General features: G+C 42.7%; 1 protein-coding gene across 1 annotated transcript; it reads right to left on the minus strand.

Moving 5' to 3' along the window:
- Nucleotides 1-3809: 3809 nt before the first annotated feature.
- Dhrs9 (dehydrogenase/reductase 9) lies at nt 3810-26652 on the minus strand. The gene is made up of 5 exons (XM_057755374.1): nt 26530-26652; nt 14155-14531; nt 12791-13049; nt 9120-9283; nt 3810-5341 (listed from the first exon to the last, which is right to left on the minus strand). The coding sequence occupies exons 2-5, from the start codon at nt 14471-14473 to the stop codon at nt 5118-5120; spliced, it is 966 nt and encodes a 321-aa protein (XP_057611357.1). The 5' UTR covers nt 14474-14531; nt 26530-26652; the 3' UTR covers nt 3810-5117.
- Nucleotides 26653-27472: the final 820 nt, after the last annotated feature.

Below are 27472 nucleotides of genomic sequence, written 5' to 3' on the forward strand. Positions count from 1 at the left end.
AATAGGTGTAAGATGGAATCTCAGAGCTGTTTTGATTTGCATTTTTTCTGATGGCTAAGGATGTTGAGCATTTCCTTATGTGTCTTTCAGTCATTTGAGATTGGTCTGTTGAGAGTTCTCTGTTTAGGTCTGTACCCTATTTTTTTTTAAATTGAATTATTTATTCTGTTGATGTCAAGTTTCTTGAGTTCTTTGTATATTTTGGAGATCAGACCTCTGTCTGATGTGGGGTTGGTGAAGATCTTTTCCTATTCTGTAGGCTGCTGTTTTGTCTTATTGACTGTGTCCTTTGCTTTACAGAGGCTTCTCAGTTTCAGAAAGTCCCATTTATTAATTGTTGCTTTCAGTGTTTGTGCTACTGGGGTAATATTTAGGAAATGATCTCCTAACCAGTGAAAGCATTTAATCCTGTAAGAAAGACTAGCATTGCTTCTAGGAGAATGCTGACAGTAGAGGCCAGCAGTCCCAGCTGCCGCCCTGGTTTTAGGATGTAGGACAAATTGTGAAGCCCACCCAGGCTCTGCTTTTCTTCGTAGGAATTTTGCAAGGTTGTTGTATAATGATGAAATTAGACAACTTGCAATGAACACAACTTAATTAATAATTAGCAGTTATACTGCATAGTGCTTTGTTACACAACAGTTGTTCAACACTGGGTATCAGCCATCATCATTATCGCCACTACCATCATCACTGCCATCATCTTATCTCTTCAAGTGTTTCAGGAGGAGGCACTGGGCTTACTTCTCTGTTCTTGTCACTCTTTGAGGTTAGTTCTCTTACTATGCAAGAGGGCCCTTCTGTCGTCACCCAGATATAAGAAACACATTTCTTTCTGCCCAAGTCCGACTCTGTCCTGAATCTGGCAAAGAACATGTTCCCAGTCCCCACTTTTCCTGTGCTTTATTCTCTTTCCTTTGAAATTACGAGGTGAGTGAGAGATTCTGCAGCCCTGCCATAGCATCCTTTGAGGCCAGTCCTCAAGCCTCTAATCCTTCTTCCCCATTGTCACAGTCTCACAGGCAGGACTCTCCAGGAGAGACTCAGAAAACTGACAATGTTTTAGCCCACACACCTTGACCTTTCTTTTCACCATTCTGTGGGCCCTTCCCGTCAAACTTACAAAAATGAGAAGAAGGAAAGTTGCAATGCACCTCTTGTTCTTGTCTTTGGCCAGCCAGCTCAAGCAGCAGATTGAGGTGTGTTCCGCCACAAACCTAAGTTTGTTTTACAATGTGCCTACAGCATGAAGAAAGCCTGGTGTTCCTTAGCAATATGCTAAGATTTGACAAATGCTGCTGCTCAGTTTTTAAGACCAAGCAAGCTGTTTTCCTTGTCTCTACTCTCCAGCCAGTCTTCAAGTGAACAGGAAGAGCAGTGATGGTCTCTTGCTAAGGGGGCTTCACCCACAAATCTTTCTTCAAGACTCGATGAGAAGAGCTCCCACACAGAGTCCTCATGAAGAATAAAAAAATACTTTCAAACAACAGTATCAGGCAAAAAACAAACAAACAAACAAACTTTCATTATTTTTATGTTGTATGTACATGTATGTGCACATGTGTGCAGGCATCCAGGGACGCCAGCAAAGGGCATTGAATTTCCGGGAACTGGAGTTATAGGTGGTTGTGAGCAGCTCAATGTGTGCAAGAACTGAAGGGGTAGTGTGTGCTTTAACCACTGTGCCATCTCTTCATACCCTCACAAGGATTTGAAGAGACACATTTGAGAAAGGTGCTCAGAGGTGAGGAGACAAGGATGCTTTTACTACACTAGGGCCTTAAACAACAGAAACTTACTGTTGTACTTCTGGAGATTAAAAGTCAGAAATCAAGATGGTGGTCGGGCTGGCTCTTTAAAGGCTGTGTGGAAAGGCCTGCTCAGGCCTCTCCATGTGCTGTAGATAACCACCTTACACTGTGTCTATTAGCTTATTGTCATCCTCCCTGCAAGCATTCTATCTTTATGCTTTATGTCTAAATGTCTCTTTCTTATGAGTACACCAATCCTATTGGATTAAGGTCCACTCTAAGCCTTGATTTTTGTTTTGTTTTGATAGGGTCTCCACATGGCCTTGGTTGTCCTGGGACTCACTCTGTAGGCCAGTCTGGCCAGGTACTCACAGAGATTTGTCTTCCTCTGCCTCCCCATTGCTGGGATTAAAGCTGTGCACCACCAAGATCAGCTAAGACCTCATTTTCACTTGACTATCTCTGCAAAGACTGTCCTCAGTCAAGGTCAGCTTCTGAGATACAAGGGGTTTAGAAATTCAGATAGCTTCCACCCGTCATTTCCAGGCAATTATCATCATGATGGCTTCATTTCATCACAGCAGGGAAGTGGTTTGTTAACAGAGAACTGTCAAGAAAAAAAAGAGTTGAGCTCCCCCCACCTCCACCGTAGCCCAGCCTGCCCTCCAACTCAGAGATCCACCTGCCTCTGCTTCCTGAGTTCCAGGACTAAAAGGTATGTGTGCTACAATATCTGGCTAAAAAGTCGAGCCTTTGGAATCATATAGAACAACTTTGTTGTTAGGGCTTTTAGTCAATAGTCATGTGAGTTAATCTCTGCAAATCAGTATACAAAACAGAAAGGACAGGGCTAAAGACAAAATACAGGTGAGCGTCAGTAAATGTCCAACACCTACATTTTTCGGAGGGAGGCCCACACTTGCTTGCTTTTCTCTGCCATCCTCTTAGAGTCCCAGGACCAAAGGCTGAGAGTAAACTTTTGCCTATGGATGACACAATGGCTGTTGTCTACCATGTAGGCTACAGATCCATAGTGAGTCCTTTCTGTTTCCAGTTTATCTAACGGATGTGAAGTGGGTCACGTTGGGGCAGTTACTGACTACAGAAAATGACAGACAGTTGGGTTGGGTTGTCTTGGCCTGACCTATTTCAGGTTATATCCTGTTTCTAGGCATCAAGGAGGGCTGTGGATCTGGAGCTTTCTCTGTCAGGTTGCCCAACAAGAGAGCTTGGAAATTGTTAGACAGATGGAGGCAGGGCTCTGGCTGGCACAATGCTTCATAAACTATGATGGAAACTATAAACATTTTCCTTTTTAAAAATAAACTACGGCTGGGGTGTGGTGTAGCTCAGTGGTATAACATGGGCCCTTGCATGAGATCCTGAGTATTTGAGTCCCAGCAACTAAAAGAAGAGCAAAAGTCACCATAGAGTTAAGGAAAAACTATCAGAATTGTCAGACTGGAGCGATGGCTCAGTGGTTAAAAGCACCAGCTGCTCTTCCAGAGGACCTGGGTTCAATTCCCAGCACCCACATGGCAGCTGACAACTGTCTGTAACTCCAATTCTAGGGGACCCAACACCCATAGAAAAACGCAAATGCCTGTAAAATAAAAATAAATAAGTTAAAAACGAAACAAAGCAGAATTGTCTTCTTTGGCATGCAATAATTCAGGAGGTGATCACTTACATTAAAATTGATGTAAATCACTTGTAGATACCAGAGTTGTTTTTTTCATTTTGAGTATGTGTGGCTACTTCCTCCACATAGTAAATGAGTCTGGATATTTTATTCTACCAGATATTTTATTCTACCAAGAACTATTAGGACTGATACCGTGCAGAAGGATAAAATTTGAGCAGTTTTCTTAAAGCTTCCTGGGAATTTTTCTCCTTATATACTAGGCTGAGCTCCCCACAAATGTTGCAGGGTTTTTGAAGATAATAAATAAATTTAAAAAAAGGCCAGCCTGGTCTACAAGAGCTAGTTCCAGGACAGGCTCCAAAGCTACAGAGAAACCCTATCTCAAAAAAAAAAAAAAAAGCAACAAAAAAAAAATAAATGAATTAAATGGAGGAGATTCTTTTTAGTTTGGATGGTTTAGACATGCCCTGCTTTCAGCTACAGAAATTGGTAATTTGTTCTTAACACTCGGCTTATTTGGTGCCCCCTGGGCTCAGATGGCTTATTATGGCCGCAGGCTCCTTCACAGTATCTCTCACCCAAGAGGTGAAGAGTAACCACTGCGGTCCATTGAATCTTCCCAGAGGGGAAGCTGATGACCGAGCTACAGCTGAGGAGGAAGTAACAAAGGCGTGACAGAAATGCAGCTGGCACTTTAACATGGGTAACACAGTTGACAGGCTTGGTCTTAATGGTAGACTGCCTGTTACTTAGTTTCTGGTTGGAAGAAACAGCAAATTGTAGCTACTTAAAGGAATTAAAAAAAATGGTCTCAGAAAAAGGCAAAACAAATACAGAATCAGAAGATTGAACAATCGGACTAATACAGTGGGAAGATCAGCAAAGGAGTTTCCTTCGGATTCTGCAAATCTTGGCAGCCTTGGGACATCTGGACAGTCGAAGGGCAGCAAGCCACAGAGTCTGAAGCTGTGAAATAGAACCAAGAACCTGACCATTGAAACACGAAGTGACTGTGGCCAATGGTGCTCGTGAATTTCTGCATGATGCAGCTGACAGTGAAGCCAGAGGTGAAGGGCCTCTGGGACTGGGACCAGACAGGATGACGTCACAGCAGCCGGGGTAGTGCATCTTCTGTGTCCCTCTGGAGTGTGGAGCTTGTGTTGGAGTCTCCCTGCCTTTCGTTTCCTTCCCTGTCTCTTGTCTTTCTGTTTGCATTTCTTCCCTGTGTTGCTCACGGCTTCTCAGTTCGTACCAGTGAGTGCTTGCTTGACCACTTTCTTGTTCGTGTCAAAGCTTATCAGAACCTAGTGAGTTCCAGACTGTGTCTCCTTCTCAGCGAGATACCAGAGCCATCAGGTTCACTTATGAAAGGCTTCTTATCCTCTGAACATTTTGACAAAACACAGTGCTTAACTTTCTGGCTTACCGAACCAGCAAGGGGCAGGTAGCAGCACACATATTTTGGATAGAAGTCTTTTTGTTTCCCTTTCATCCTACCAATCAGGCAAGGCTTCAGTATCAGGCAAGATTGACTGCATGATAAGCCTTCTCTGTCCTTATTTTCAAAGAAGACTTAAGGGACCCTGGAATTCCCTCTTTTATAAACAGAAACATGCTCTAAATGAGTCCAAGTTGGGTTTGCTAAAGACCGAGATTGAAATGATTAGTCTTTGAAATCAGACAGCCTCAAAGCTTGGGGCAGGCGGTTGTGGTCGATTGAGTCACACTGCTTTGGGATTTGCCAGCTCTACTTTCTGTTTCAGCAATAAAAAGTCTTGTAAAACCGATGGCATGTGAGACAGAGGTATCCAAAATGTCTTGGCATCTTTTCCAGCAGTGTAGCGAGTCTTGGGGAAGATACTCGTTAGAGCGTGGTCCATGCATTCTACCACTAGAGAGAGGTCCAAGTTCACAGAGCATGTATTGTTTTTCAGTTTGTGTAGACCTGTAAGAAGAGACAACAATATGCTTACTCTTGGGCAGAAAAGGAGAAGCACAGTGGGAGGCTAGGGTGCAAACAGGAAGACACAGGACAGGGACTTTGATTGTGAATTTGCCATTATAACTGAGGCTCACTGGAATGAGTTTCCATTCTCCAGAAAAGGATGCTGCAAGGTCTTCTTCTTTAGGCCAGCTGGTCTCATCTCAAACTTGAGTGGGCAATAGAATCTCCTAGAGGGCTTTTTAAAAGCCAGCCTTCTGGCTTCTACATAGAGAATCCCTAAGCCAGTACACCTGATGTCTTAGCAGTTGTGTGTTTTTTTTTTTTACTAGTTTTCAAGTAATGCTGCTGTCTGAGGACCTTGAAAACTGCTTCTTTAGAGGCAGTAGGGAAGGATACTGTGCAGAGTTCATGAGGGCCTTGTCCCTAGGAAGCCATAATTTGGAATCCTAATCCTTTCTGGAGAGTACTGTGTTATATATGATTCTGAACACATTCTTGTGTATGAGGGTGTATGTGATCATAGAAAGACAGAGAGAACACCCACACCACCGAACATCTCCACAGTGTTGTCCTGAATCAGAAGGGAAAAGTCTCCCAGCTGTCGGGCAAATAAAATGTTTGAATCATGATCTAAGATCCCACCAAGGCAAATATGTTCACAAAGGATTGGGGATTATTTGAAGCCCTGGATTCTTAATTTTTTTTTAAAAAGTGTTGGACAAACAACTTCCCACAGGCAAGGGAATGAAATTGGAGCCTTATCTCATATTAAATGTAAAAGTCAATTCAGGATGATCAAGGACTTTAAAGTAGAACCCAAAACTATGAAGCACAGAGAAAACACTTTTGGAAATTGGACTCAGCAATAAGTTTTGAAGACAATCTTATAGCACAGACCACAAAATCCAAGATGGATGCACAGGACTGCATCAGACTAATCATCTCTGGTGCATAAAGGAAGCAGCTAAAAGAACAAAGAGACAATTCATGGAATGGGAAAAAAGTCTTTGCAAACCATACAGTGATAAAGGGTTGATATGCAAAAAGAAATACAGAAACCTCCAAGAACTCAATAGAAAAAAAAACCCCACAAAACTTAGAAAGAATCCAATTGGACATTTCTCAAGAGGCCATAAACAGGGCCAGTGAAGGTGTGTGTGTGTGTGTGTGTGAGAATGTGTTGTTCACAGCACATGAATTGCTCTAGTGCTCAAATTCAGCCCACAGCAAGACATCATATGGGACCATCAGAGTGGCAATGAGACAAAAGAGAAGTTTGACCTGGGTATGGAGGAAGGAGATCCTGTATGTGTGGTCGCTGAGAATGTAAGCTAAAACAGCAATTATGGAACACGGTTTGGACTTTCTCAAAAACAAAGCAAATAAAACAAACGTCAAAGTAGAGCTACTGTTTGATATTTGTGTGTTTTCAAACATGCCTGGATTATGTCTTCTCAGGGAGAAAACCTACCATGTTAGGTCTCAGGCCCTCAGTTGTTCAAAGGACCTAATAAGTGACAGTGGTATTTGTTAAGTTGTTCAAAGAAGGAAGTGTTAATGACTAGTTTACATTGCTGTTCAGCTTGGAAAATGAGGAAGCTGACCTTAAATTTCTGGTCTGCAAGTACATTTCTGGAACTATAAGTCTGGCTCACCTCTAATTCTGACTCAGAAATGATTAATATGACAAATTAATATAAAATTGAGCTCAATGCTTTTTTATATTTCTTAGTAAAGAAAATTTGGAATGTTTTCAACCCAAAGAAATGATAAATGTTTCAGAAATCAATATACCAGCCTTCTTATCTGTTTTTACCATTGATATCCACGTCACACTATGCCTCATAAATACGTGCAACTGTTATATGCCAGAAAATTTTTATAAGGAATTTTATGATATAGCTAATTATCAGTATCACCCTGATTATCTAACATGGAAAACTCTATTAAACAAAGGACCTTGTCTCTGAAGTATTAAGTCTAACAGGATTAAGTTCAATCTTTTACCTTTGACCTACATAAAACCTCTGGAGTCAGACTGTAAGAAATACAGCTTCTAATGGTGATGGCTTAAATCTCACAGAGAGACATTCTTGGGCAAGTTTGTCAGCCAGGCATTCTAGTTGGAATTCTCAGGAGGCTTTTTTCTGGTGTGTGTGAGTATATTCCATTGAGATGGTGGTGGCTGGGGCTGCCCGTCATCTTGAAAACTTCTCTGTGTGTTTCTGATTTTAGTCTTGGGTTTCCATTCAGCTGATCTTGAACCTTGCTGTGTTGTGTGACCAGTGATGAGGCAGAGTCACAGTCTGGAGGGATGGTGTGACATGGAGGGAAGGCAGGGCCTTGTTCCACTGAAGGCAAGAACTCGATGTTTGAGGAAGAGTAAGCAAACATTACAGAAACTGGGGTGGGAGGAAGGGCCTAAGAGGAACTTTGACTGAAGTCTTCACTCTATTGCTTTCTTTGTATTAATTAGAGTGCCTACGTGTTGGGAGCAGTGATACCCCAGATCCTGAATTTCTTGTAAACAACTTGTTTTCCCCTGATCTGAGTGCCTACAGCTGCTCTGAGCACGAGACCTTCAGGAGTTCCTGATGGCAGAAGAGTGGTTTCTGGTGGGTTTGGCTGGGGCGTGGCTATCTCTATATAATCTGCCCCTGAACACAATAAAGGGGGATTCTTGGGGCTTTGGTATCAGTGTTAAAAGATCTGCGTGTGTCGGTCTGTCTCTGCATCTGTATTCTCGCGAAGCTCGTGAACAGGGTTCTAGCGCACAGAGCACAGACACGGGGGTGCGGTGAGCGGCACCCGAGAATGCATGACACAATTACGCTGGGTTCAAATCCAGCTGGGCAGTTTCAGGCATGTCATTCTATGTCTATGACATTTGTATGTCATTCCTATACAGTGAAGGACTTAGTAGCATCTACTCCACAGAGCTTCCAGATTGTAGATGAATGGAAGTGGGTGTGGGGGGCATTTAGAGTGATGACAAGTGCTTTGTAAATGTTCACAGTATAAATCACCATTGTGTAATCTCGATTATGATTCTCTCCCCATGACTCAGTCTTTTGACTCATTTTACCTCTCCTTCCTCTTCCCCTTCCATGTCTTCCTGACCCCCGAGAGCTTCCTCCACCCGAGTAACTCTTTCCTGGATTATAAAGCCTTATTCAAACTTGTCCTGTCCTGTTAAGGCTTCTCCATCAGCTGGGTCCCTTTCTTGGCCCATATTCCAGGGCAATTAAAGACTGCATCATCCGCTTCACTTTTGACTCTCTGGGTCTCCCTCAAGAGGGTCTGTTTTCTTGATGCCGTGTAGTCTGGTGTTTATTGGGGTACTCTTTGTAGTCAGCTCTAGGGGACTGTAAGGACCACAGTCTGAGTCTTATCTATCGTCACCGCCACAGAATCTTGAACAATGCTGAATGAGTGGTTTGTGTTTAGTAACAAGATGAAATAGGTATAGAAATGAGACTCTGAGAGCCAGGCAGCCTGGCTTCATATCTGAGCTGACCAGGAGATACTGAATCCCCGGGAAAGGAATCTTTACCTTGCAAAGCCTTTGTTCACTACTCCAATACTTCTTTTGAGGCAGAAATGACAAAGTTCAGAAATGCCTCGCATAATGCCTATAATTTGTCAATTTCTCAGTAACAGGCAAGAGGTGGTACTGAGCTTAAAACCCATATTAAAGATTCCCATCATTGTGTCTGTGACTCTTCACGATGACCAGGACAACGATCCCAGAAGACACTGGATTCACCCCCAAACTCACTTTTTTCGATGTAGTCTTCTCCATACTGCTGTTTGATGTCTGGAGACAGGTGTTCCCAAATGGCCAGCTTTTTTTCAGTTGTCTTCTTGGGATCCGCCAGTTCCGTTTTGAACAGTCCTGGTTCAATGCACGAGACATACACACCGAAAGCTTTCATGTCCCGCCTGGGAGAAGAGCAATCAAAGAATTTTTTTAATTAAAAAAAATGTTTTTTTTGCACTCCATCCAAAGTAGAAAATTGGCATTCCTGTCTATCACTGGAGGCACAAATACATGATCTGGAGGAAGGTGAATTAAACTCCTAATAGCTCAGTCTCTCAAACTGTGGGTCAGGACCCATATGGCATCCTGTAAGTGAGTGCCGGGGTTGTAAAGAATTTGGCAACAGTTAGTTGACTGTTGAATGCTCCATAATGAAAAACTGGTTCAAAATTCTTTGACGAATCTGAGGTGTTCATTGTAGTGAGTGCCCATGTTACTTAGACAATCTCACTGGGCCTTTGGTTTCTGAACACAGAACCTGTGCTCTTTGCTCTGCACCTGCTGTTATCCCAGGCAAAATCGATGCAAGCTGCATGAAACATTCAGATAGGACTTGAGAGTACAGTATGCTATCAGTGGTGCTGTTTTTCTGTACAAACCAGGTTTTCTGTTCTTAAAGAAACATGATGTTTTTATTACTGAAAACCAAAATTTTTGGTATTTGCTATTGTCATTACTTGGCATGTAATTATCATGTTAGTATGTCTTCCTATTGTATTATGATAGAATGTTTGATTTCGATAACTGGTACTTGAATATCAGACTTGAATTTCCTAAAACCATCTTAGTGAATTTTGGCACATGATTAAGATAGAGTTTCTAACAATTTCTACAATGGCCTGCACACACAGCTACCACTTTATTCTAGGTTATGTGAAGTAGTGTTCTCAATATTAATGATTATAAAAAAATCCAACTCTGGAAAAAGTAAACATGTTTTCATTGAGCTGTGGTCCAACCTAGGGGCTTCATCCAGGCTAGGCAAGCATTACGGAGTCACATCCTAGGCCTTTGCTGTTCTTGCTGTTTCATTCCAGTTTGTTTGGAGAATGTTTACTTCCTGTTAACTAGTTTCTCATAAATCTTTGCACAGAATCAACAATGACTGTGTTGGCAACAAACATCTTCTTCTACCCCGTCACTTCGAAGCTCAAGAAACTTGAGTTCAAGGCGGTCAGATGACGCTGAATGATGGAATGGAAATGGACGTGGGAGGGACAACCCTCTGAATAACCCCACACTAATCCAGTTCTTGTTAAGCTGATAAGCATTTGGGCTAAGATGATTTCTTCTCCATGCTCAAAGTATCTGATGGGGAAATGGGCCAGGGACTGGCTTGGATGGACAGGTTTCCCTTGGGTTTTGGAATGTGGATTGCAGAATGACTGAGGATGCTAAAAGATCTATTATCATGATCTCTGGCATGCTGCCTTGATCCCTGTGCTGCTGAGCAAGCTGTCCCTTCACAACACTATAAACAACCTCAAGTCTGCATATTTACTGAGTCACAGTTTAGAGATGTTGTTGGCACCTCCTTCCTTTCAACCGAACAATGTATTGCATGAATAATTGTTTCCTAATTTTAATGCATATTTCCACTAGGAATGTATAAAGAGGCAATTACTCATTTTATAGACATCTTACCCATGCTGAGGCTTGAACCCAGAACCTTGTATTGCTAGGTGAGAGCTCTGCCACTCAGCTGCATCCCCGATCCCTCACCATAAGGCATTTTTGTAAGCTCTAGTTGTAATCTTAAAATGTAATTCAATTCTTTCCAGATTGTGTTTTTTAGCAACAAAACTATTGCACAATCTGAAATATATTTTATTTACTGACAATATAAATCAGTTCAATCTTGAGAGATTTTCAAAGGTGTATTACATTAAAATCTTAAAGGTTATTTTTCAACCTATTTATATTCATCTACCAACTGATGTTTGTTGGATCTGGGAGATGGCAGTTCCAAGGAGGTATTTGAGAAGACCCCTTTCTTTCCTGTGTACTTGTGAAAATGACACGGACAGGAGACAGGCCACTCTGCTAAGTTTAAGAGACCTACACGTTGCTATGACAACATGAAACCAACAAGCTTGCTGAGCAAATACAGCTTCAGAGTCCCAGGCCTCTCTTTGTTGTCCCTCAGCCCTTCTCTATGTATGAAGACACCCTGGACCAGTCTGCATGCACCATTCCGTGTCAAATACCAGTTCCGTGGTTCATAAAGACATAAATACTTTCTGTTGGTTACTTTCAGGCAGTGTATAGCTACACAACAGAGTCTACAAACACTCCAGTTGAAGTATCTTTTTAAATACTAGCATTTTATTATGATATTGCATTTTGTAGAATGGAATGAGGCTGAGCGAAATCGCCATGACAGTGTTACTCGAAGTGTGATGATCTCTGAGCCGACGACAACAGTCAGTAACGCTGTAGAAAAACTCCCCGGTCGTATCCCAGATCCATCCCTTAAGCATCTTTAACAAGTTCTCCAGGCTACATTACTTCACATTAATGTTCTGAATAAATGTTATTGTGTTTATCTCTTAGGAGACTCCGCCTTGGCAACTAGATCATGGGGCAGAATGGAGCTATCGGCCTCTATTAACCTCAGTGGGGTCATCTATCCTCTTTATATTACTAAGCTACTCCTAGGTCTGTGGTATGCAGCATAACTCTAACATATGCCTTCAGTAAATACCAATTGAATAAGCAAATGGGGGGATTAAAGGCGAGCCAATAGCAATTTTGTCTTTTTTCTTGCTTGTTTCAGCATGACTCAACTGATTTAACTTCCATTTGCTTCCCTGGTCCCTTCTGCTTGCACTCTATCCCAGAAGGCTCACCTGCATTAGTGTACCCCAGCATCTGGTGGACGTGGACTATTGGAATCAGGAATGTGAGAACAAGAAGAGAGATTGATAATTCCTCATGTGGTGTGGATACTGGTTATTTCATTCTTTAGCCGGAGCTGTCAGGTTCTAGAGACTTCTGTGTCTCTTCATCCCTTAGTCCTTGGATGGTAATGCCCTTTGGTGCTAGCCTCCCTTCCTATCCTTGGAGACTTCTCTCCACATCGCCCACATATCTGGAAATTGTCCTCTCAGTAAACGCTGTACTCTTAGCACAATTTCAATGCACGGTCATTGCTTTTAAGACCCTTGACTGAAGAAGCACTTAGGGACTTTGAACTGATAGTCGCGAATTCTGGTTCCAGGTGAGGCGAATCAAGCATCCCCTCCCTGCCTCTCACCCAGGATATAGCTGCAGAACCCAAGTGGAGTGTATTGGGCAGCTGTTGAGGAGATATAAGGAAGCTGGTACTATCCTGTTAGCACCTTCCAGAAATAACAATGGAGCGACCAACCCTGAACAATTCTCTACTAGACAAACTGACCTGTTGACTGTAAATTACCCCACTGGGGGCATCATGCACTAATACATGAAGTGAAATTAGTGAGAGTCAAATGCAGACTAGGGTTCAAATCTCAGTTCTACCACTTACCAGCTGTGTAACCCTGGACAAGGGGAAATATTTAAAGTGTTAAAAAAGGATACCTCATATATACTAAGTATCCGGTATGTGTTAGCAGCAATTATCGTATAAATCAATTAATTCACCTTACCTCAAGCTGTCATTGAAACCTTCCACCGCGTATTTGGATGGAGTGTAGCCTCCACCACCAAACGCAAGCCGGCCTCCGACGCTGGAGACGTTGATAACGCGCCCTCGCGCTTTTTTGAGCAGCGGAAGCATATTGAGCGTCACGTCGATGAGTCCGAACAGGTTAACTTCAATGGGTTCTCTGTAGTCTTTCACCGTCAGCCAATCAGTGGGAGCCAGCACACCCAGGACACCAGCGTTATTGATCAGACCCCACAGACCTGGAGCAGGGAGGGAGGGAAGGGGACACCGTGGAAGATGTCATTTCTATGGGCCTCTCTGATGGAAATACAGTTCTTTCTTTATACAGTGGTGTGATTTGCTTTTTGTAGTCATTCCTGCTTTGAAATGTTTTCGCGTTTCGGGGAAGTGGTAGCTGACAGAGTGAGAGACTAAGTTGAAATGGTCCATGCTCAGCTACTCGAATTCAGTCGCACTATTCTATTTCTGGTTCCAAGTGTCAAATTGTTTATGCTTTTCGAAGGCAGACATTCTGATTTCTCATTTCAGACGTAGAGAAAATTAGTCTGTTTCCCTGCCTAGCAAGATGGTGCAGTCAGTGTGTATTTATAAACTATTCTGTGTGGATAGAGAAGTGATATGAACCCACTCTATGCTGAAATTTGCTAGAAAAATAAGTCATCTACTTGGCTGTTTCTTGATTGGAAATATGTAGTATTGCTAAAGGTGTTGGAATTCAGGCACCGGAATTTGTCCGGAGGCTTTGCTAAATCGCTGCATTTGAGGTTCAGAGGCTTAGAGCTAAAGAGGTTATTGAAACACACACATTTGCTTTTCTCTTTTATGAACCCTGATATCTTCTTCTATGAGAATATTTTATGATTCAAAGCTGACAAAACTCTCCCAGCTCAGAGTGCAGTTATCTAACGAAATCTAAAGCAGAGGGAGCACTCCTTAAGACCCATATCCTCACAGCCCTAGGCCCTGTTCTCCCAACCACTACAGATGTCTGCACTCAGGAACCCATCTGTGGAGGTGTGGGTTCCAGGTGATCCAAGTGGTGATCTGGAGGCTCATTCCATATTCTCCTATAGACTTGAGCCTCAACTCCCTCTGCTGAGATGTTGTTGGAGAAGGTCAGGAACGGGTAGGGCGTTCACTTCTATTCTAGATTCACCTGCTGGGACTCTAGGCAGTCTGTCTGGGACACATCTCACACACACTGGGATTACTTAGGAGCTCTGTGGAGATTAAGAAATTGCCTTCGCAGACATTTTCTTGAAAAGCCATTTAAGACTTATTTGGTTTTGCTTTAGTTGCTTCCTCATCTCCCAACTGCCCCACCCCACAGACCTCTTCTCTTACCTTTTTCCCCTACATGGCTCTTCACCCACTGAGCAGTCTTCTTGACGTTCTCAGGGTCGGTGACATCCAGAAGCACCGTGTGAAGTCTGTCTGAGGTCTTTGCCTTCAAAGCAGTCGCTCCTGACTCAGTCAGGCAGGCAGCAATGACACGGAACCCCTTTTTATCAAAAGTCCTGGCTGCTAAGTTCCCAAAGCCTGTGTCACAACCAGTGATGAAAATGTACTTGTCAGTGACATCTGCAATCTTCAGTTGTCCTTTATAATTCCACAGCAAAGTGCACAGGACAAGGAGGGCCAGCATCCAAAACAACACCAACATTTTCTTTCTCCTATATGCGACAGGGACACTTCTCTCATGAACGATAAAGGATGGCGTCCTGGATGTTCAAAATTAGAAAGAAAAATGCAAATTAGAACAATCGCATGTTGATGAATGTGAGCTATTTCCAAGAACTTGAGTAGACAAATAGATACTACAATGATTATCTGGTAGCTTGTTGGAAAAGACAAGTCATTTACGTCACATAAGGCTTTTTTAAGATTGTGCCAAAGCCAACCAGGCAGAATTTAGAAAAAATCCAGATGGAAAGAAATGGAGTGGAATCAAAGCCGGCACAGTCACGGGGCAGAAGGAGCCAGCAGAGTTGCACAGAGGAGGGACCTTAATCTCCCACATGAACTCATCCATCTGAGAGACAGAGTCTCACAGTAAAACCTTAGCTCTCATCACTCAGTGAAACTGAAGAGCAAACCAGGAGGAGTAGTTCTCAGCCTTCGTCAGGCTGGGGCCCTTTAATACAGTTCCTCACACTGTGGTGAGGTCCAACAGTTACTTTCATTGCTACTTTATAACTGTAATTAGCAAGATCCGTGTTTCCGGTGGTTTTAGGTGACCCCTGTGACAAGGCCATTTAAGCCCCCCCGAAAAAGGGTCGCGACCCACAGATTGAGAACCGCTGAACTTAGCTCGGTCTTCTTGTTCTGCCAGACTCCCAGTTATTTCCAGAATCCAGGAAAGGAGAGAATTAGTGCAGCTGTCAGTAAGAAAGCATTCCTGGTGTGGTTTCTATTTTCTTATTGTGAGCGAGTTTGAATCCCCCTCCCATCTAGCTCAGAGAGTATTGCTACTCTATCAGGGGAGAACGAAGTGAGAGAGTCCAGCAAGTAAGAACCGGGTGGGAGATGAAGGCCTGGTGTCTCAAATCTTTAAATTCTCTCTTCAACATTAACCTCTTGTAGAAAAATAAAGGAATGTATAAACAGGACAAAATGAAACAGCTTTTTCCGGTAAAACTGACCAAACTATCCAGCACAGAGCCGACAGGGATATCAGTTTTGCTGTGTAAGCAAGAGATGGGGTTTCCTGTACCCTTCCACAGGGACTTGTGCCTCTGCTCCCCCTCAGCTCGCTGTGCTTACTGTGGACCTGTGGAGCGGCACTCCACCCAGTAGGAGGAAGCCTGGCTGCTTCAGGTCTGAAGTCATGGAGGCCCTGCCCATCTAACTTCTGGCAAGGGGGAACAGGGAAAAGGTCAGCTCCCTCTCCATATAGGAACACTGTGTTAGTTCCTAAGTCAGTGTGGGGCAGCCAGCCAGAAAGAACATCACCTTTGGAAAGAGCCCTCTCTTTCCCCATAGCCTGCAAGGCCTGGAAAGTTCCCTGCCAGGTCAACACAGTGTGTTTAGTTTTATTCTTCTAGATTTATTTTTAAAATTATGTACTCGTGTGTGTGTGATATGTGTGTGTATGTGTGTGTGATATGTGTGTATGTGTGTGTGATATGTGTGTATGTGTGTGTGATATGTGTGTATGTGTGTGTATGTGTGTGTGATATATGTGTGTGATATGTGTGTGTGATATGTGTGTATGTGTGTGTGTGATGTGTGTGTATGTGTGTGTGATATATGTGTGTGTGTGTGTGTGTGGATATGTGCACTGGAATGTGGGTGCCTGCCGAGGCCAGAAGAGATGATGGGATCCCCTGAAGCTGTTGCAACAGGTGGTTGCCGGCAGCCTAACGTGGGTGCTGAAAACAGAGCCTGGGCCCTCTGCGAGAGCAATATAGGCTCTTAACTGCTGAGCCATCTCTCCAGCCCCAAACGGTGTCTTTGTCCTTGATTCTCTCTCCTTAGACTCACACAGGCCTGGATTACTTCACAGAGGAAAACCAATAGACACGAACTGAAGTGCAGACTGTGTGGACGCCTCCAGAATCATGCCTGCTTTTGGATATTAAGAAATTTCTTCTTTTCTTTTTCTCTTTAATGTCCCCTTTAAAGTAATGGTTATTACATGTGACTCAGTATTTTGATAAATAAATGTGTCTACAAACAAATGTATAAATAGGATTTCAAATACATATACATGTACTTAATTTCTACCACTGTATAAGCAATAGCATATTTAAGAGATAAAATAGTGTATCATCTTTACTTCTTGAGGAAAAAATGGACTGTTTTCACCTTTTTCCCTAAAAGACTTAAAAAGAAAGAAATAAAAAAATCTTCTAACTGATATTAAACCAATGAGAAATATCAAAATATGGGAATCATGGGGATGTAGCTGTCTCATGGTACAGTTATAGATGTTTAAAAACAGGTTTTTAAATTACTTAATAATTTGGTTTAGGTTCCCCTTTGGGTAGGAATTGATTTTTTGCATACAAATGTCCATGCTGCAGGGCTTCTGCTTCTCAAATACATAATCATTTAAAATGTATAATTATGGGGAGAAGCAGAAAGCACTCATAAAATGACATATTCAGAGATTTTAATGACATTTCATATTCATAAATCCAATTAGTTATAGTGTTTTGTTTAAGCCTGCCCTTGATAGTCACTGAATATTGAAATGTCTAATTTCACTGTAAATCAAATTTCCAGAGAAATTATTTGAAGAAAGCAAAACAATTGTGGGTTTTAATGTCCCTCCAATAGAGGATGTGACTTCTGCTGTCATCTTTGCCAGGGGCAGAATGGAGAGGACTAAATCGTGAGATTGCCACCCACTGGCAAAGGCCTCTCCACTGGAGAGATGCACACAGTCTCAGTTGGTTTTATGTCTAGTCTCGTGGAAAACATATCATCTGGCTCACTTATAGAAGATAAAACAAGCTCACAGATACAAGGTGTTTACAAAAGCCATTGCGGCCTGGAGCATTTTGCTTTCCTAATTGAGAGAACAGGAAACCCTGGATTCTCTGGTAGCTGGGGCTGAGCGGCGTCCAAGCTGAGCTGATAGAGTCAACACAGGCACCTCGGCACGGGTGCGAAGACACTAGGCTAAAAGTCCTTGGGCCAGAACAACCTCCAGAACAGCCTCTGACACACGAAGCCGTGTTCCTTTCATCGTCTCCCCTCGTGTTCACATATAATGAGTGGTGAGTTCCCAGGGGGACCACGAGCCCCGGATGCCATGAGGAAGGTGGGTGCTATTTCTGTGATGATGAGTGACCAGACACAAGAGGCTTGAATTAGGATGGATGGAGGATTTGGAGATCAATGAAAGTAACTGGGGTTCCTATAGAACTTGGAGATAGTCCGCGCTTAGAATTTAAGGCATGATCCACTTAGACAGGTAAGAGAATCTCTCTATTATAGTTTTCTAGGTTGTTACTGAAACAACACATCTTTCAGTTAGGAAACCAGCAACACACTTCAGCAGCATTTGCAGTGCCTGAGACTTTGTTATCTATTACAGACAAGGGTTTTTTTTCTTTTTCTGTTTTGTTTTTGTTTTCCAAGACAGGGTTCTCTGTGTGGTGCTGGCTGTGTTGGAACTCACTCTGTAGACTAGGCTGGCCTTGAATTCAGAGATCTGCTTGTTGCTACCTCCCTAGTGCTGGGATTAAAGGCATGTGTCACCATGCATGGCCTCAGCCACCATATTTTTTATTGTATTCTTTATCATAAAATATGGTGTATGTCTTTTTTTTTTTTTTTTTTTGATGAGACATGCTGAAACTTGCCTCATAGACCAGGCTGGCCTTGAACTCACAGAGATCTGCCTGCCCCTGCCTCTGGAATGAGGGGGATTAAAGATATGATTATTATTCTTGCTTCCATGGTACTATTAATGTGTTAATGAAAGACAATTTCTAAATATCGTTGCTGTATCTCAGCATAGCAGGCTTCCTTTAAAAATCTACGTATTTTAATTCATACATTAAAAAGTTTTTATGCTTATGGACAGCCACAGTTATGACAGTAACAGAAATCAAAAATTTCTAGTATCTTCACCCCAAATACATATATTTCAACAAGAACAAGAAAAATCACACTAAATCCATGCCTTCACCATAACTAGATAACAGAAAACCCTCGAACTTCAAATGACTTGACCGAGGAAGTGAGTGACTCCCTATGGCGGAGAGGTTTTACACTCCCCAACAGTGCTAAGGCCTTGCTAAGATGGACTGGAAGGAGATACTGGCATGGGCCCTGTGGAGTGGACTTTGAGAGAAGACACAGCATCAATTGACAGTTTTGAATATGTGTACAGAGATATATAAATAAATGGGCAGCTATCTACCTACATCAACCTGATAAAGTATAAGGAAAACCCAAGAATGGTGAATGAACAAAGCTCCAGAGCCTATTTTCTCACTATTATAATCTTTGGAAAGACTGGTATGAGGATTAAGTTAGTCTGGGGAACTATAAAATGATCCTGGGGTGTCTTACACCACAAAGAAAGAGAGAGAGAGACAGAGAGACAGAGACAGAGAGAGGCAGAGAGAGAGAGAAAGGGCTCAAAAATGTTTGGGCACAAATCCAAGAACACAGAAGAGCCAATTGGGAGGGTCTTTACTTGCTAAGTGTGACACAATTGAACATCAAAGCAAATGATGATCAAAATGGATCCTAAGTCATTGACTATGACATGAACTTAGCCATTTTGATGAACATCAGTAACCAACTGTATAGGGACAAGGACGTCATGCTAACTGAGAAGTGTCAAAGAAAGGATGCAGGTAGAAAGTCAATACTAGCTACTGGCATAGTAACAATTGTTGCAAGACTTCTCAATGGCTGTTACGAGACAGTATGGAATCTAAAAGGATGTCCCCCAAAGACAATTACTAAGTAAAAAGAACAGCAGCGATTTCACAGCGAAGAAATCTGAGAGATCACGTTAGCAAAGTGATATAAGTGGGTATTCTTCATCACGGAGCAAACCCACATCATTTGCACCTGGCTGACACTAGAAAGGACAAGCAGAGCTGTCTGCACAAACCCCAGGTAATCATACGTGGAAAAGCTTCTTTCTGAAGAATGTGTGCCCCATGCTCTTCAGAACACCGGTCATGAAGGGGGAAAGGGACTAATGATGCTAAAGAGATAAGACAGTTAAAGGCCACATGGAGCTGGGCGATGGTGGCTCACGCCTTTAATCCCAGCACTTGGGAGGCAGAGGCAGGCGGATCTCTGTGAGTTCGAGACCAGCCTGGTCTACAGAGCTAGTTCCAGGACAGGCTCCAAAGCCACAGAGAAACCCTGTCTCGAAAAACCAAAAAAAAAAAAAAAAAAAAAAAAAAAAAAAGGCCACATGGAACGGCAGGCTGGTGAGCATTCTCCCTTTCTCAGAAAGAATCTGACTACATCAGCTAGTAACCCTTAAAAAAATCTGTAAAGTTGATAAATGTTACTTTGAAAATAACATTGTAGAAAATGTCCTGCTTTTGTGACAATTTATATAGACCTATCCAAAGATTACAGTGCAGGATGTCTTCAACTTCCTTTCAAAAAGTTCAGCCTGGGTGAACACAGGATGGTCTCTACGAGTTTAAGACCAGCCTAGTATTCATGGTCCAAGCTAGCCAGAGCTATATAGGAAGACCTTGTCTCAAAAACAAAACAAAACAAAACAAAGAAAATACAGTAAAACCCCATAAAGTTCAGAGAATAATAAGTATAACGGAACAAAACCTTATATGTTTATATAAAAGTGAGAATAAAAACGTGGTAAAATGTTAATGTTTAGAGACTCTAGATTGTACCATGCTTTTAACTTTTCTGTAAGTGTGAAATTACACCCACAGACACCAACTGCAGATTTGAGTCATTTTATAAACTGTATCTCTGTTGAATACACAGACTTTTGCATTAGTCTCGTCCCCTGAACAGCAGTGTAACTATTTACACAGCATTCACACTAGGTATTACAAACAGTCTCTAGGTGGTGTAAAGTATACAGACAGGGGCGAAGGTCCTGTGCAAACACCGTGACATCGTCTATAAGAGATTAGAGAATCCAGATTTGTATGCCCACGGGTGAGGGGATCCTGGAGTCAAAGCTCCCCTGTGTGAATGACTTGTGAACGACAACACTTTGAAACAAAAAAGTCAAAGTCTGGTAAAGAAAGATGAAGCCCCTCCCTCCATAAAGACTTCATTGAATCGCTTTGGGGTTCTAGATATAAAACAAAATGCCAGGACTTTGGAGAGACCTAGGATACTAGGTCGCCTGCCTTCTGTCCTTTGGAAAGCCTGTTTTTACTGTCGCTGGAGGAAAAGAAAAACTTAAACCTAAGCAACTCTTTCTCGGCTTCATCCTCTCCACTTCCCACTTAACCTCCTCTCTAAACAGTTTTCCTTGGTGACAAGAAGCAGAGGGGAACTTTTTAGTCACTAAGGACGCAGGCTATGAAAATGTACTGTCATTGTGCGAACTCTGGGCTGACGGTCATCACGGAGGCTGGTTTCCCAGTCAGTAACTTGAATCCTTGGGACACCTAACACTGCTTGAGAAACGTTGATTTGTGAAGCCTGTCCTTATTATTGTCTAAAAATGTTAGTTCTTCTTTCGTCTCTGCATTTTGCATTCTTCTAGGTCACTGGACCAGGTCAGTAATAACCCAGCACATATCTTTGACCCCTTTAGCCAAGAAACCATCTGTGAACAAGAGTCCCAGGTCAGGGCTTTCTGGACCATGACCTGTGTAGAGAGAGGGATTGACAGGCAGTCAGTCAGTCAGTTCACCTGAGAAGTAAATGAGTAACCACAGCTGACAGGACCGCCTCAGCCCCTCTCCACCCACTCTGCTCGTTTCTCTGCTGTTCCCCGGTGCCAGCAATTTAGCAGGAAGGCACCGACCTCAGATGCTTTCGTTGTTTATCAGCTATGTCTTTGGATTTATCTCACAACAAACTGTTTGCTGAGAGTGCAGGTCTCCTGGCCCCTCGCATTAGATCAGCGTTCAGGAGTTCAGACCTCGGAGGACTTGGAGCAACTCACTTATCTTCCCTAGGCCTTTCCCAGGTGTAGACCAGCGATAGGCTATTTTTGTCTAAGAATACCTGGTGAACTAACGTAGTTTAAGGTCTGTTACACAGGAAGAACCAGCCACCTTTCCTACCTGTAAGGGCCGCTCGGTCTGTTGCTCGGACTCTCCAATTGCAGTCCTTTTGATAGTTTTTGGACTCCATAACTAACAATGTGAAGTCTGGCTAGCATATTTCAGCATGTTTAGCAACATCCTTGGCTTCTACCCACTGACTGTCAGTAACACTGCTCATATTTGAGAACTGCTAACATAGAGGTTCAGAGTGTCACCAGACCCAGGACAGCTTATCTGGAAATCCGGCCATTGCTTTCTTCGTGAGGTTTCGTGATGAGTATTTATAATTTTGTGACTTCAACAGAGAGGTTAAGTTGCTTACAAAATTGCCATGTCCTGCTTTGGCAAGCACTAACTTTGCAATTTTTAAAATATCTACTTTTCTTTCTTTTCTTTTTTTTTTTTTTTTTTGGTTTTTCGAGACAGGGTTTCTCTGTAGCTTTGGTGCCCGTCCTGGAACTAGCTCTGTAGACCAGGCTGGCCTTGAACTCCCAGAGATCCGCTTGCCTCTGCCTCCCGAGTGTTGGGATTAAAGGCGTGTGCCACCACTGCCCGGCTTCTACTTTTCTTACTGTAAGGATAGAAGGCACCGAAAAGATCAAATTATATAAAATACCATTTGTAGATGTAGAAGTGACCACATTAGCACTCATATTTGGAAGGCCTGGATTCTGACTGTGCCTTTCTGGTTGGGGTCCTGGCAGCTTTCTCTGGGTAGCAAACTGACCCTCTAGATAGAGTTTGACAAATGCTCCTAGGAAATCCATGGCCAGATTTCTGACTCATAAAGTCAGGAACAAGTGTGAGGAACAGTTATGGGTGACTGAATGCCGCAGTTTTTTGAATCATGTAACTAAATGTGAGATTAAAAAAGTCAACAACAATAAAAAGGTTTTGAATGTGCAATGGCTAAAAAGTATTTCAAAACCAAGCATAATGGATTCAAGGTTGTTCGGACAGCGCTTGTCCCTGCTGCACTGAATGTCTTCACTGCAGCTCTGGATCTAAATGCACAGCTCATACACTTTGTCTGGTGTGTGTAATGCCAGCCAGTGCTGCCTAAAACACCTCGGCTCGGACTCAAGACTACTGAACGTGAAGATGTGCAGAATTTTCAGTCTATGTAGATTTTTTTTGTTCTTTAAAGTACAAACTTAATATTTTTTTTTTACAGTCAATCTTCCTCATGTAAACATCACATTGATATGTCTTTGGATTGTATTGTAGCAGACTTTTTGGAGGGACAGAGACGTGGCTCAGTGGATAAGAGCATTTGCTGCTCTTGTAGAGGATGAAGGTTTGGTCTCGGCACCTACGTAGTGTCACACAACTTCCAGATGACCTGGCACCTTCTTTTGGCTTCCAAAAATACCAGGTATTCATGTGTACACTCAGGAACACACTTATGTATATAAAAATAAAATAAGAAAATCCTTTTAAGAGTTTGAGTTGCTGACTTGAGTTTCATTTTAAAAAAATTATTAAATGAATTTGGGCTTGGGATTAGGACAAAATTTTCAAGAATTCTGAAATGGCCTTAAATAAGTTTCTACTTTTGCGCTGCTTATTTTTGCCAATGACAGTCTCTGCATTCACAATCAAAAATCAAAATATTTGTTTAGACTTAATTCTTTATTTCTAAATAACCAAGCATGTCTATATTAGCATCTTCAATAATTGGTAAAATTATGTGTACCCAAGAGAATTGTTTCAAAGTAAATTTCTTTATGATCTGCCAGTATGTGTTTGCTTTGTATGCCCATTTTACAGATCTATATATCTCAGACTATTTAGATCTATATTTCTTGGATACAAAGGGGCCAACATTGATAAAAGTTTAAGAAATCCTGTTCTACGCTGTTGCCTATACCTATAAATATTTATCCCAAACTTCATGATAAAATAACTTCCTTTTGTCCTAGATGTGGTAATTCATGTCTATAATCTCAGCACTTGGAGGGTAAAGATAGGAGGGCAACATAAATGAGACTGGGCAACATAAATGAGAGCCTGCATCAGAAAACCCCAAACTAAACAAAGAAATCTCTATAGAAAAGAGGTGAATTCAGATATGCAGGCTGCTAGTTGGTTCAAGGTGCAAGCTATGATTCTGGGGTGATGCTGGGACAGACCCCTCTGGTCTCTCCTGGGCTGCATTCATTCCCGCTGGGTTCGGGCATCTAGACTGTGTGCCCTCTTCTCCACCTCTATTCTCTGTGTGCTGCATGACCTGAGGCAGAGGAGCAAGAGGAAGAACAGAAGGAAGAGACGGAAGTGATCCACTCTGCCTCCTGGCTGATGATACTTTGACTTCTGAGACTGTTGACCTCGGGACAAAGGAAGAGAATGACAGGGGCGATCGTGCAATGTCCCCACTTCCAATTCAGACAATGAAAAGGTTAAGGATCATATCTCATAAATCTCAACATATGTATTTCATTTAACCCTCATGGTATTTTGGAGTTAGACTGAATATCACAAATTAGAATGTTTGCTAAAAGATACCTTTCTCCTTGGGATCTTAAACTGTGTAAGAGGAGAGGGAAGAGCTGTGGGGGAGGGGAACGAACACATTGTCAGTCACTAGGAAGAATGAAAACGTTTGTCATAAATTCTCTGTCATACAGCAGAGATTCAGAAGGAACCATGGGAGGAGACCGATTATCATCTTCATTGGCCATGTAGAGCCTTAACGCAGGAACCACGTGGCAGCAGCTGTCAGAAAACGCTCTGCTCCACGGCGGTTCCCACTTCTGCTTTCTGGCTTCTCTTCCTGGGATTCTCAGTAAGAAACTTAAAATAAACTCCTTTGATTTGACTTCCAATAGTTGCCTTCCTCTGCTGATAGGAAGTGGGTGGACAAGAAGAAAAGAGACACCAGCGTTCGCAGTCCTTGTTAGATAGTAAAACTCTTCCTAAAGGCTTCCTCCTAGACCAGTTCATTTTATGTCCACATAATTCCACGGAACGTTTTCTTTCAGAAAACACTGGGAGTTTATTAAATCTTTATTTACGTTAAATTCATTGCAGTCTCTGGACCAGCAGCTGAGCTGCTTTGCCAAAATGCATCAAATTGAAAGCATCTATCTAGATGGCTGTCTGAAGGATTCTATGAGTTTTCTTATGCAGTGTGCTTAATAATGATTATAGTGGAACACGTGTGCTTCTTATATTTAGATATTGCATATATAGCTCATTACTCAGAACTCATTTCTATTGGGTGCCATTTTTAGTGAAGTAAAAATTCTTCTTCTTTAACCTCAGGTATATCTAATGTGCTTTTCTCCAAGGAAAAGGAACCCAAGAGCCTGATGATACAGCCCGGTTCACACACCTAAGGAAGTGTACTCCCTTGTAGAAGAAGATAAAAGTCAGACACCTGAAAAATCTGAAACAAATTTAAAAATAAAGCCAATGACCCCTACACGCACTTGTTCTGTTGAGAATCTGGTGCAAACCATACTGACCACGATGATGACGCAGCCAAGATGAGGTGGGGCTCGCATCCTGAAATGGTGAGCTCCATCCCGTAACTGGAGGAAGCAAAGCTTCCCTCACCAGAATCCCTGTGGGAGGGCATAGGGTGCAGCTCCATGCCCAGTGTGTGATGGGAGCAGGCCACGCATGCGTCCTCAGCAGCTTCACACAGAGGCTGTCCTGCCTCCCCAAGGTGTACAGGCACACTCAGGTCTTAGGAAAACATCTTAAATTAAAGCAATTTTCTATGCATCTTTGCTAATGAATACTGGTCACCCCAGGCCCTACTACATTGATTCTTTTGTCTGTGTGTCTCCTTACAGGAATAGAGCATTACGAATCATTGATGAATCTATAGTTTTTTAAAGTTCTGGCCGCAAGATAGTAACTGCTAGCTGGAAGGGATTGTACACTGATTGTTATTATAATTTCTGGTCACAAAACTTCAAAGAGAGTTGAGAAGGGAGTGGATGTGTGGATCAACGCAGCGAGCTCTTGCAAATCCTCAGGGTACTTCCTTCAGCCACAGTTAGCCATACTAACTGTGAAAATGTTAGTGGCTTAAAATTCTGTCTCTTGAGAAAGTGACATTTGTGCTTAGGGTCTCACCTCTTGAAATGTAGGAAGCAACAAACTTTCCTTGTATTTAAACCCTGAGATTTATTCTAAAAATTGGACACCGTTTTCAAATGTGAAAGTACGCAGTACAGTGGCCACGAAGGAGCCTTTCTTTCTCATGTCATCCTCATCTGGCCAAGGATATTTCAGAGTATCTAATATGTACCAAGTGACACTAAGGCCAACCCCCAGCTCTGGGCGGAGAGTGTCATGGGGCGTTACAGAGTTATTGGCCCCACCTGCCAAAAGCTAATTGTGAGTGGCGGGGAGGGAGCATTTGAAATACTAAGTCATTTTTATCACAAAATGTGGAGTGACTGTCTGAGCAGAGGTTTGGTTCCTCCCCCCCCCAGGGTTAGGGTTTGCATGCACCTTAGAAGCATCCTTTCTTCATTCCCAATATTTTTTCTCTTCCAGTTTAGTGTTCATCTGTGTGCTCATGGAAGCTGATAACGCTGGTAGCTCATGGGAAAGCAGGGGGAGAAACATAGCAGGCCGTGGTTGGCAATAAATTGTGCCACCCCTGAGGCACTCTGTTAAGATGCTCACACAACTTTTGGATCTCTGCACTCTCCAATATCTCAGGATTCCCAAGAGTCACAGAAGCTGTCAAATAGAAAGGAAGGGAGAGAGGGAGAGGGACAGACAGAGTATTTAGTTGCGACTACAGGATGCTTCAGGATAGTCACAGAGTCCCGAGTCCTGGAAGAATTTCAGTCAGGCTCCTGCCTGGGTCACACTGAGATCATTTCTTTAGGTGATGGGCTCTGTACCCACCAATCTCATACTATATTAAAACAAACAAACAAATCAACAAACAAAACAGTTGACCACAGCTGGAAGACAACTTGATTCATCCTGTAAAAGCATGGAACATCAAAGCCAGTTCAGGTTGAGATGGTTAAGCGAAGAGACAAATGACCAAACAGTCAACAGTTACCTCGCCGGAGATGACTGGGAGTGAAGAAGCTGCTGGAGCCTCACTCAGCTGATTGCCACCTTCCTGCCGTGCCCAGGAGAAGGAAGTGCCGCCCTGAGCAAGCTGATCCTCTCAAGGTGCCTGGGCTTCTGCCGCAGCTCTGAGACCTGCATGTGTGAAGTCTTCTCTATTTCTCTGTGAGTCACACCCATTGCAACACTGAGTGATGACTAAGTCTCTCCTCAGTGGATGGAGGGCGGAGAGACTGCGGGTCACAGGTTTCCAAAGGAATCGTCAGGGTCTTTTATAAACGAGATGTAACTAGCTAGAGAAATGACTTACACTCTCTTGATCAAAAGAAGCACCTGGAATCATAAATAAAGAAGCGCCTTATAAATGGCCAGGTGCATCAAATGGATCAACCCCCCCCTCCTTTTTTAAACATTTATCAGCAAGAAGATCAACATAACAAATGTCAAGGAAGCATGGTTTGGGAATAACTTGTGGTTTCTAATTTGTGTTTTAAGGTATGACAAGATATCTTGATAGGGTTTCTGGAAGTGAAAGTGGGAAGGACTTGCCCCTCCCACCCCTAGCTGGCTTTTTCAAATGCTTCTGCCAGCAGGCCTAGCACTCCTTGGTGCCAGCTGGGGCTGTAAGGGGTAGAGGATGAGATGCCGCCCACCCTCCCGCCAGCTTGCCAAACCTCCCTGCACGCCTTTGTACAGGCAGGCAAAGGCGCCCTGAAGTTTTACTTCTAATTTTATGCTGCGTTCCTCCGGCTTCCTCCGCTCTCTGCTGCTTCTTGAAAAGTAGGGACTGTTTACTAGTGAATGAAAGAGCCATCCCTCCAATGGAGTCTAGACACGGCTTTGCCTTTGGCTTTAAATGAGTAGGGTTCCTATTTCATCCACAACAACAAAAATTTATCCAGATAAATATTTGGGGTACCCAACATATGCAA

This window comes from Chionomys nivalis, chromosome 22 (genome assembly GCF_950005125.1).
Source record: "Chionomys nivalis chromosome 22, mChiNiv1.1, whole genome shotgun sequence".
In the NCBI taxonomy this organism is placed as follows: Eukaryota; Metazoa; Chordata; class Mammalia; order Rodentia; family Cricetidae; genus Chionomys; species Chionomys nivalis.